This window comes from Setaria viridis, chromosome 8, assembly GCF_005286985.2.
Source record: "Setaria viridis chromosome 8, Setaria_viridis_v4.0, whole genome shotgun sequence".
In the NCBI taxonomy this organism is placed as follows: domain Eukaryota; kingdom Viridiplantae; phylum Streptophyta; class Magnoliopsida; order Poales; family Poaceae; genus Setaria; species Setaria viridis.
In genome coordinates, this window is record NC_048270.2 from 36,190,665 (window position 1) to 36,202,721 (window position 12,057).

Below are 12,057 nucleotides of genomic sequence, written 5' to 3' on the forward strand. Positions count from 1 at the left end.
ATGAGCTCATAAAGGGATCATGTGCATACAGCTTTATATAAAACTATGAAATATGCACGTGTATTGCTATCAGGGTATTGCTGAAGGACGAGACGCCAATCAACGATTAGGAGTCGAGGGTTCTGCGCCTGCAACCTCAACCTCATCTCGGCGACAAAGGATCTGAACCGAACATTCAGTAATCTCCCAATCTGAATGACTGAATATATCTAGAAAAGCATCGAGTGTTCCTGTCAGCAAGGAGCCTGAATATTCACACCCAATTCTGAACATTCCTCAAACTGGTATCAACCTATGACAAAACCACGAACAGAGTATAATCATCAGGAAATTCTAAGAAATATGCGCGCAATGAGCTCCCTACTTCATTTACAGTTGCAGGAAAAGGAATGTGCAATGTTGAGAATTTGTTTTTCTCGGCAGGGAGGGAAGGCATGTACTGCTTGAATTTGGCCGTGCTTTTCTTACCCTTGTGCATAGCCGTGCTTTTCTTACCCTTGTGCATATGTCAAAGCTTCCGTTTTTGTGTTTCTTAGTCCTTTTACCTCATCTTTGTGCATTTCAGGTAGTTCCAACCCTTCTGTTGACAGGTATTACAATCTTTGTAAATTTTCATGTTTGCATGTGGTAGACGTCTCTAGTCCATGACCTGAACCCTCTCCTGCGCCTCTGCTCGCCGGAACGCCGCCGGCGCCTCCGTCACTCTGAACCCTCTCCTGCGCGTCTCGGATCGGATGCCTCCATCTCCATGACGGCACCTTCAGCTTCGATAACACGCAGCAGAGCGGAGCTAGTGGATAACACGCAGCAGAGCGGAGCTAGTGGCATCCGTGTCAGCAAGGGCCCCTCATCTTGTGTTAGGTGATAATCACTGTCATTCTCATCAGCACTAAACCACTGGCTTCGCATGCTTGTCCTCGTCCTCTTTCATAGGATCACGCTCATGTTCTTCCTTGGCAAAGTGGAAACACTTTGATCCCCCTTTTCAGATATGCTTTCGTTTCATAGGACAATAATTTTGAGCTTAAATTCCACAGCTTGCAAGCTGACCCTCACTGGAACAGTTTCAGTGATCGAGAGTGTGGGACACTGGACTTTAGGCCACTATCCATAGTGTTGCACTTCGTCCTCCCCTTGGTCGTTGGTCCTCACCGGCGACAAGCCAACAAACCAAGCCATGGGCTCCACCGAGCAGCACCACGGCGCCGCCGATGTCGTCATCGCTGCGCCGCTGCTCCCCTCGCCAGCACCGGAGCCGCCGCGCCGGAACATGTTCGCCTTCGTCTGCGCCACGCTTGCCTCCATGACGACCATCCTCATGGGCTACAACCTCGCGCTGATGAGCGGCGCGGAGCTGTTCATGCGGGAGGACCTTGGGCTCACCGACGAGCAGGTCGAGGTGCTGTCGGGGTCCATGAACGTGTTCATGCTGGGCTCCATCCTCGCCGCCGGCTGGGCCGCGGACGCCGTCGGCCGCCGCGGCACCATCATGCTCGCCAACGCATTCCTCATGGCTGGCGCGCTCTCCATGTCTCTGGGCGGCAGCTACGCTGCGCTCCTTGCCGCGCGGTTCGTCACCAGCGTCGGCGTCGGGTTCGCCGTCGTCGTGGCCCCGGTCTACGCCGCCGAGATCGCGCCGGCGTCCACGCGCGGCATGCTTTCCTCTCTGCCGGAGATCTTCGTCAACGCCGGGATCCTTCTTAGCTACGTCTCCAACTATACCTTGGGCGGCCTGCCGCTGCGTCTCGGCTGGCGCGCCATGTTCGCCGCCGGCGTCGCGCCGCCCGTGCTGCTCGCGGCCGGCGTCCTCGCCATGCCGGAATCGCCTCGCTGGCTCGCCATGCGCGGGCGCGACGCCGAGGCGCGCGCGGTGCTATCTCGCACGTCCGACACGCCGGCCGAGGCCGACGACCGGCTCAGGGAGATCAAGGACGCCATCGCGGCGGCGCAGGGCAACGACGACGCCGGCGTTCGGAGGGACCTGCCGCTCTTCGGGCCATCATCGCCGACGACGATCCGGCGGATCTTCACCGACGTTCTTGCCCTCCAATTCTTCCACCAGGCCTCTGGCATCGACATCATCGTGTTGTACACCCCGCTGGTGCTCAAGAAAGCAGGCATCTCGTCGAACAGATCCGTCCTCGCCGCCACCGTCGCCGTCGGCGTCGTCAAGACGGGCTTCATCCTCGTGGCCACGCTCTTCTCCGACCGTGTCGGCCGGCGGCCGCTCCTCCTCGCCAGCACGGCCGGCATCGCCGTGTCGCTGACCTCGCTGGCGATCACGCTGTGCGCCGCCAGCGTGACGACAGCCGGGAGCGTGGCGCCGGCGTGCGTCGCGTCCCTGCTGGCCTACGTCGCGGCGTTCTCGGTCGGCCTCGGCCCGCTGGCGCAGGCATACAGCGCGGAGATCCTGCCGCTCCGGCTGCGCGCGCGGGGCACGAGCCTCGGCACGGCGGTGAACCGGCTGACGTGTGGGGTCCTGAGCATGACGTTCATCTCCCTCGCCAACACCATCTCCATGGCCGGGTGCTTCTTCCTGTACGCCGGCGCGGCTGTGGCCGCGTGGGTGTTCGTGTATGTGCGGCTCCCGGAGACGAGAGGACGGAGCTTGGAGGACATGGACCAGCTGTTCTCCAAGTGATCATCATCGACCAATGGGATGGTGCGAGTCAGCTGCTACTGGTGGATCGATCTTACCGATTCGTATGAAGCTTTGCTACTCAAACAGAAAGTTCGTATGAAGCTTTCCTACCGATTCGTGCATGATCTCCATTTCTCCTGAGTCCTGAATCCTGATGAAGATCATCCAGTCGTCCAAGGACGTCAAGCCGAGACTTCATCGCCGAGCTCAAGTCCGCGGCGTCGGCTCCGGAACCGGCAACCTTCTCACCCGTCGAGTTCGACACCACCAAGACTTCAGGTGCGGGGATCACAGCGACGCCACCATCCGCCCATCTCCGCCCGCCGTCGCTGCGCGCCGCACCGGCCTCCTCTGCTTGAGTCCACCGTGGAATTCTCGTGGAATCAGTCCAGGGGCCTACCTTCAAGAAGTTAGATCGCGACTCCAAATTAGGAGGGAAAGTGAAAACTACGCATCCGTAATATTTCAATTAACCCCCTAAATTGGATCGCGATCCAAATCAGGAGGGCACGTGTAAAATACGCATACAGAACATTTCAAATAACCCCCTGAACTGGAAAATGCGTTGGCCGGCCGGGATCGGCGATGGCTCCGGCCGCCGGCGTTGCAGCCAGGGGCCTCCTCACGTGACACGTGCACGGCCAGGAGGCGGCGCCACGCGCAGAGACCACATCGTTTCGTCGCCTCCCTTCCATTCCCTCTTCGGTCACCAGCGTCGCAATGGCGGTGGCCCCTACTGCTCGGCTCGTCGTCACCGGCAACGTCGTGCTCTGGCACCAAATGAAACCATGACTACAACCACTGAAGGCAGCAGACAAAGAAGGAAATGGCACCACGGATCCACGGTCATATAAAAAGAAGCAATCAGCTAGAGGCTCTCAATGGGTGAGGGTGCAATTGTTCAGCTCCCAGTAACAATCTGTCTTCTACTCCACTTGTTTCTGGAACAGCTTACTGCTTAGCATGGATCCTGAAGGACTTCACTGAATACAACTGTTTGTAGACTAACTGTTAGCTTAGTATGTGTTTGGATGGGAGATAATGTAGGATGGGATGGTCCCGTTCCAGTTTTGTGGGATGGGACGGTCCCGTCAGTGTTTGGTTAAAATGGGATGGGATGGTCCTGTCTTGTGTTTGGTTGGAGAGGTTGACGTGGTGATATGGGTGATTTTTTTGACACCGTTAGCTACAGTATTTTGTGGGTCCCATATGTCATCCTCTATCCATTCTATTTCTTTTTTCCTTTTTCTTTTTCCCCTTATCTTCTCTGGTTCTACCTGCTAGCCATGGAGACCCGCCGGCTGCTGCCCAACCTCCTCCGATCTTCTCCCGCCGGCCGAGGGCTCCAGCCGCGCCGTCGACCTCGAGCCCAGCTGCGCCGCCCCTCGGGACAGCTCCGCCCGCGCCGCCTCTGCCCGCCCTGGGATGGCTCCGCCCCGCGTCGCCTCCGGCCGCCCGCGGGGATGCTTCGCGCCACCCCCGGGATGCCTCCGCCCGCCCTGGTCCTAGCCGCCCTTGCCAGCACCCGTTCGCGAGCCTTTCAACAGCGTGAACGGGGAAACGAGGGATGACCCCGTCCGCCACTTTTGGTGGGACGGGGACGTCCCGCATCTGGAGGGTATATTCACTCCCGGGATGTCCCCGTCCCACATGTTTGTCAACCAAACATGGGATGAAGTGGGATCGTCCCGTCCCATTTCGTCCCTGGAACCAAACGCATCCTTATGTTCTTAGTTCAGAAAAGGTGAAACAGCATGAACTTCTTTTATCTAGAAAATATGTTTGCATCAATAAAATGAGATTCGATGTGAATATTGTTGAATTCGATGTGAATATTGTTGAACTGTGTTTTCAAACAATGTGAGTTAGATTTCATGGATTGTTGAACCAAATGACACTGCGAATCTGTAATGAAGCGAATCGAGAAAAAAAAACGAATCTGGATTTTGTTCGGTAGTTCAACAGCAAGTTCTCATACAACTTTTAGGAAACTTTTTATGATAAGATCATCATCAGAACCGAAATAAGTCTCGACATGCCCTGTCACTTCAGGAAAAAAAAACCAATCGAAACGCCTTGCTTCTGTATATTCACCCAAGGATGCGACGCAATAGACGCTCAGCTGGCACTAGTGTTCCAGGCTTTCAGCCATAACCCAGCACAAGCAAAACCAGAACAGCCATATATGCATCACGCACGAAATAAAAAATCCGATCATGGAGAGCTTGAATGAAACATTATGCTATCCAATTATCCATTTAACATTATCAGGTATATGATTTTGCTTTACAGTTCTTCATACACTAGTTTCAGACTCAACACTCACGAGACAACGCATACAGGGCACTTTAGCTGCTACCCAATTCTGGATTGGATGCATGTATAACAAACAGATTCTGGACTCTAATTAGATCGGTAGGTTCTTAAGCCATCCCGCCGCTGGTTGCGGTCCTGATTATCTGAAACAACGCTGCAAAGGTAAAAGAGGCCAACCTTGTTAGTTCATATCCAACGGTAAACAAACTGTATGCGTCAAACGGGTAAGCACGGAAATGGCACAACCATATGCAGCTGTTTGATAAAAATACAGGATACATGTGCTGTTTTAACCTTTTAGAGTTGATGGATGGCAATTTGGCATCAGACTTGGTACATGTTTAGCGTTTGATTTACAAGTAGGTGGCTTGGCATTGTACATATAGCCTTAACAGTGTAGCTCCTTTCTCATGAACTACTGCCAGCAAGCAATGATTGCCCACAGACTCTGACTATAGATAAATAATTCCATATCATTTTTTCAAAACCATTCAAGTTAAAGATTTGCTGGTAAGCTGATGCATCCTAATATTGAAACAAAAATGACTACCAAAGTTGAGTATACAGTGCATACTAAAGGAGTAATAATACTAACATACAGAACAAGAACAGTAATAAGCTATAGCTTGAGAGTAATGACAACGAGCATAAAATTTAGTGTATCATAACCAGTAACAAGAATTCAATCAGGACTTACAAAATCTATTTTAGGATGTGTAAACTTTACACGTACTACATGTGAACAGGGAAGAGTTTATAGTCATGATCATGAAGGTTAGAAGCTAACTGATGGGTGATATTTTTTAAGGAAAAGGGCACACAAATGTGCATCCTAAAGTAACGTATAACAATAGAACAGGTAAGAGATTTAGAGAAGGTTGGAAGGCATACATGATCCGATGACAACAAAGATGAAGAAGCCAAGGACTACAGGTCCCACGGGGTAGTCATTCCCCTTCTTGATAGTGGTTTCAGGCACTGAACCCCTCCTGGTGATGTTCTTCTGGAACTTTGCAGTCTTCCTGTCAGCAAGGCGCCTTGAGGTAGTCTGTCCACACAAAAGCCAGCATTCAGCATATATGAAAACTCGTAGTCAATCCGATAGCTAATTTACATATAGAACATCAAACAATTAGCAAACATTTCAGTAGTTTTTCAGATTCCATGCAGTTGCCAGATGAGGTAGAAGGAAAAAAAATTAACAACATCATCCCAGCAGAATGCATAACACAAATTAGTTGACTCCCTGCCATTACAATTAGTCAATGCCTTATTGGATGGAAGAAACACGGAAAGGTTTCAGTTTTCTGAACCTTAGGCCATTTGCAGTTGAGTCAAAGAAATGGGTCAACAAGCGCAGTCCACCTCCAGCAAAGGAATAAAGCTCCTATTCAGTCATACCTATTCCCAAACTAATCGATGGTTCACCATGCAAAAGTGGTATCCGGAAACAGTTTCCTGAACCTTAGGTCATGGGTTCAGTCCACCTCCAACAAGCACAGTCCACCTCCAACAAAGGAATAAAGCTCTCTTATTTGGTCATTCCTATTCCCAAACTAATCGATGGTCCACTATGGAAAAGTGGTAACCTCAAACAGCTCCTATCTTCACATCGCAACATGCTATCCTAAATTAGATGCAGCAGTTCAACAACCAGCGAATATTACCCTAAATCAAAGGTGCATCCTTATCCCCACGCATATGTCAAAACTGTACTACAAGATGGTAGCTGCGCGTCCCTGTCCAGGTAAAGTTGAGATGCACAAAAAAGGGTTGCTGAAACCTAACATTGGCAATGTCGGCGATCCTACTGCATCGTCCTCTGCAGCGCATAACTACTTCCCTCCATCCATGTTGGGAAGGATCTGGATGATTCCTTCTGCACGATGGCAGAGAGTCCCTTTGTTGTTTTTTCCCCCAAAATCAGGCCCGGAAACCGACCGCAGTAGATCTGGACAGCAAGCAGCTACATCTCGAATCAGGAACCAAAATCCAGCCCCCCTGACCTCGCAATCCTCGGACGCGTCGCGGATCAAGGCGCCACGCGAAGGCGCGGAGCAGACCACCCCCCGAGCGAGATCCGGCGGGTGGCATCGCGCCGCCCCCCACGCCCCACGGATCAACCCGACCCAGGATGAAGAACCCGCCGCCCGCCCCGCTTGGATCCGCCCGCGGATCTCCCGCCTGCCTACCCCCGCACGGGGAGATCTGGGCACGATACCGAATCGCGCTGAAATACAATTCCCGACCCGAGAGGACAGCAGCACACGGAGCCGAGCCGAGGTGGGGGGGAAGAGAGAGAGAGAGAGGGCCATGCTTGCGCTTACCATGTTGTAGCCGGCCGGTGCGGGCGGGGTCGCCGGAGCGGGGGCGGCGGTGACGATGTGGCGGTGGCGGTTGGGGTGGGGGAGCAGCACGCACCGACCGCCAACGGGACACGGAGGGAGAAGCTATCAGATGTGTGTGTGAGGGAGAGGATTCGGACAAGGCGAGGGGGTTTTATAGAAAAAAAAGTCGAGGACCGCGTGGGCCGTGCGTGTGGGTGGACGCCGACTGGTTCAGTGGGCCCGCGGCCTGGGGGGGGGGGACGGGACGGCAAGGCAAAGCGGTGGAGCTGGCAGGGTTTGACTTGGCCTCGGACGGCAAGGCAACGCGACGCCGCTGCACGAGTCGTCGACGTGCCGTAGGATGGACTCGTTCACCACGATGGACTCGATCCCGCCCGCTACGTTACGGTGGGTGGCGCGAGCGTGATGGCCAGGCCAGGGGAGGGCACGCGCGGGCGACGGGGAGCACACGCCTGACCGGGTTCGTCCGTGGCGACGGAGGGACGCGCAACCAACCATCATCAGGCCTGTGTTGCTGGTGCTGGGGCACAGCAGCACCCACGCAACCAAGCAACCATCCGCAGGCCCAGGATCGATCACTCTCGACTCTCTTGCGCACAGACAGAAGGCATCCACACGTACTCGGTATCTTCAGCTACCTCGGCACAAACAGTATTTCATTCTGAAACAAAGATCGCTTTACCTCGGCACAATCGGTAATTTACCACGATGCAGCCATATGGATCTGGTATATAATCAGAGTTATCTTGGAGAACAATGGTTAAACCAGCTAAAATGCTCGAAGATCCCTGAACATCTTACTATTACTAATTGGAGGCTCCTTTTGAAGCCTCCAAGTGAAGCCACCTAGGATTCCTAGGTGGACACTCTTAAAAAAAAGAGAAATCCTAGAAATTCTCACAAAAAAGTAAAGCATCCGACCATCGATATATAGATTTAAATCACCATAGCCATTGGATCTATTATGTTTTCAAAAAAATTACCCACCAATGTCATAATGAAAACAACCTAAAGTAACCCCCTAAATCTATATATAAATTACCCACCTATACCATTATATAAAATAAACTAAAGCAACCCCCTAATCTTTATCTCCATGTAATTTGATTTAATTGTCGGACGATGAAATATGAGGTGAACGTGAGATATACATCAATGAATCTATCTGTTAGCAAGAATATATCTTTTACGTACATCAATAAATCTATCTCTTAGCCGCACATGATTAAATGTCCACGTGAATGTCAGAATATTTTTAGACCTTAATGGTGATTCAGAGTCCGGAGCTTAGTTTGCATGGCCATTATATATACAGGAAATTCAGAGTCCGGCGCTCAGAAGCAGGCGATTCTCTCTCCCGATCCATCCAACAGGCACCAAGCTCGCGAGAACGCTGAGCTCCAACGGGTTTCAGTTTGTCTTTTGTCTTTTCTCATAGGAAGACGACCATCAACCAAAGGTACCAATATCTCTCTAAATCATCCTACTATAGAATAATCTCCATAGATAAATGCCCTAACCAATCTACCAGTACTGTAATCTCTTTGTCTCTCTGTATGTCTTTCTCTGTGGTCATAGGAGAGGAAAATAATCAATATAATGAGAATAGAGTTATAGGCGACATGGGTTTGTTTTCATCGTGCGCGCGGTCGCATGCAAGCTTGCAGATTGTTTGATTTCCCTTCCACAATTAGATTAATTTTTCATAGCATATATTACTACTATTAAATCATTTGTTTATTGTCTGGCCTGTTGCACGCGTGGTATAGATGACTTGCTTCTCACCGTTGTTCTCAAAGGCAGATATGAGTTTGTTTTCATCGAGGAGTAACATTGCGTGCGGTGGCATGCAAGCTTGCATATTGTTTGATTCCCCTTCTATAATTAGATTAACTTTTCATGGAATATATTAGTACTATTAAATAATTTGTTATTATATGGCCTCCTGCATACGTGGTATAGATGACTTGCTTCTCACCATTGTTCTCAAACTGTTATTCCTATCGCATCTTTGTATCGAAATTTATTTTAATTACTTGATTGTTCTTAAAATAATACATTTAAGTATGGCCAATCACGATAATCATTTATGTTTTTTATGGAATAATAACAATCTTGAGTTGCTACTGTCGAACACATGCAGATATTTACAACGACATTCCAGAGATTGCAGTTTGCCACTAACCCGCAAATTAAGCTGTTAGTATCTGGCACTCAGTAATAACCAACAATACATAGATCCAGTTGTAGTAGTACAGCAGGCAACTGAATTCCATGTTTGTAGATAATGTCTTTTATATAGAAAAATAGTCCAATTGAATCCATCACCATCTTTTGCTTATGCAGTTCAACAAGTTGCAATGGTGAGCAAAACTTTATCTGAAATTAGACCGGGAAAGGAATTGTGGAACATCAAGGCAAGGGTAACCAGATTGTGGAATGCAACCTTACTCAGTAGTGGCGAACAATTAAGTCTTGACATGATCCTTATTGATCAAGAGGTATGATAGATGTTCACTTTGATTGCAATTTTTGGTATATTTTTTTGTTTACAAATTATTATTGATGATGCAAAATTAGGGAACCATGATGCACGGTGTTATCAATAAGGCCTATATGGATAAGTTCAAACCATTGGTTGAAGAAGGCAATGTGTACACAATTGCAAATGTCAGAATCACACCAGTAGCCCAGAAGTATCGGCCAGTGGTAAATGACAGAATAGTCAACTTCTTGCCCACAACTACACTAAAAACGGTCAAAGATACTGAAGACATTCCAAAGTATAGTTTCAATTTTATGAACACGGATATGCTTTCAGCAAGAATAAATGTGGACATGTACCTATCAGGTAAACCATTACTGGCTTTTCAATTTTTACACTTCCACTCATTCGACAGCCATCTAATAATAATTCATATTTATGTTTCATATATGTTATAGGTGTCGCAGCACACATTGGACCGATAGAAGAAACAAGAACAAACTTTGGATTTACCAAAATCCGTGATATTGTGCTTCTGATGGAGTAATTCTCTTTTCTTTTGTAGTAAACATCTACGAAACTTTCAACGTGTACATGCATGTTATAGAACTTCTGTTGAATTAGAAAATATCTTCTATAGTGCCCCTACAAATAATTAATTTCGCGGTTAGATATTTAAAATATTTATTATTATGCACTTTTAAATTTGTAGTGATCATGAAGTTAAAGTTAGATTTTGGGGAGACAAAGTTGAGCAAGTTGATGATGAGACAAAATCCCATGTCATCGCAATAACATCTACAACTGTGAGGAAATTTGGAAGTAAGTCTTTATTCAATATGAGTTATCCAATATTAATTATTCAACAAACTAACCTCCTACGAAAATAAATAATTGATATTTTCTCAGGGTATTCTCTATCGTCAACCAATGCAACAAAAGTTTATGTAGATCTACCTATTCCTGAAACTAAGGATGCACATGACAAGTGAGAAAAATTAGTTATTATTTTTCTATTTTAATCTATGTTGCATGCACTCTAACATGATACATTCTTTTGTATGATAAAAAACGTTAGTTCAATTGATAATATTGTCAAAGAGATTCATATTGAGGACCATCTAAAAGGGACATTGCAAGACCAAATGCAGTACAACAGAAGAACTTTATAAGAATTAAATTTGATATTATTTGAAGCATCAAATCAAGTATGGATTAGTATGTTCATTACACACTATACTATTTAAAGACTTACATACATAATGATGGTATTGTTCCTACTTTCAGGATAAGGTATTTACTGTTGAAGCAACAATAAATGAAATTAATGCAACATATGGTTGGTACTACATCTCGTGTAGTAGAGGCGATTGTAAGAAGCAACTTGAAAAGAAGTTTGATCACTATTATTGCAATAAATGTGACAAGAGAGCCGAACCTAAAGCACGGTAAATTATTTAGTAGTTTACAATCTCATTATAATACTTTTATTTCTAATAGGAGAATAATGTTTGCAGATTCAAAATTAAGCTTCAAATAAGTGATCCGACAACAAGTGCATCTTGTGTACTTTTTGACAAGGAAGCAGAAATGATAATTAATGAATCAGCAGATTCGATGATCAGCTCAGCTGATCATGATAGTAAGGAGGTACCAAAATCAATTCAAAAAATATGTGGACAAACATTAATTTTTCAATTCAGATTGACCGAGTACAACTTGACAAGTTTTAGACCAGATTATACTGTTTCAAAGATATTTTTTCTAAAAGAAAAGAGTAGTTCAAGAATTGGAATGGAAAGTGTAAAAAAGGTAACACTTTATTATTAAGTTTTTATTGCACTTTTTTCTTTAGAATCCTTAATATTTAATAATTTTACTGTATCAATGAAACAAATTCTAACCCACATTTATTTTCTTTTTGATTATTTGTAGGAAGTAGAAGACAACTCAGACAAATGCTACACCATAACTACCGAGAATGAAGATGTAGACACTGATGAGTCTTTTACCAAGAAAGTAACATTCGTACAAGAAGCCATAAGGACTGGAGAAAGATTGGCTAGAAAAGTATACTCACTTCCCTCTCAGTGTTCATTCTATTTACAGTACATGCAAAAAAATATTATTCATGCAAAATTGCAGGCTGACTAAGCTTTAAAGGAATAGCGGATAGTGCAATATCTAATCTGATCAGTATGTATTAGAAAGTGCTCTACTGCAATTAAATTAAAAAATGATATATGTTCAATTCTTAGGCTATATTA

The 12,057-nt window shown here is 46.9% G+C and overlaps 2 protein-coding genes across 2 annotated transcripts; one reads left to right on the forward strand and one right to left on the reverse strand.

Moving 5' to 3' along the window:
• Positions 1 to 822: 822 nt before the first annotated feature.
• LOC117866782 (polyol transporter 5) lies at positions 823 to 3,851 on the forward strand. The gene has a single exon (XM_034751064.2). The coding sequence runs from the start codon at positions 1,178 to 1,180 to the stop codon at positions 2,639 to 2,641; it is 1,464 nt and encodes a 487-aa protein (XP_034606955.1). The 5' UTR covers positions 823 to 1,177; the 3' UTR covers positions 2,642 to 3,851.
• Positions 3,852 to 4,866: 1,015 nt separating this feature from the next.
• Positions 4,867 to 7,439, reverse strand: LOC140223577 (uncharacterized). Its single transcript, XM_072295553.1, has 3 exons — positions 7,285 to 7,439; positions 5,849 to 6,005; positions 4,867 to 5,111 (listed from the first exon to the last, which is right to left on the reverse strand). Exons 1-3 carry the CDS (start codon positions 7,285 to 7,287, stop codon positions 5,065 to 5,067), a joined length of 207 nt encoding a protein of 68 aa, XP_072151654.1. The 5' UTR covers positions 7,288 to 7,439; the 3' UTR covers positions 4,867 to 5,064.
• Positions 7,440 to 12,057: the final 4,618 nt, after the last annotated feature.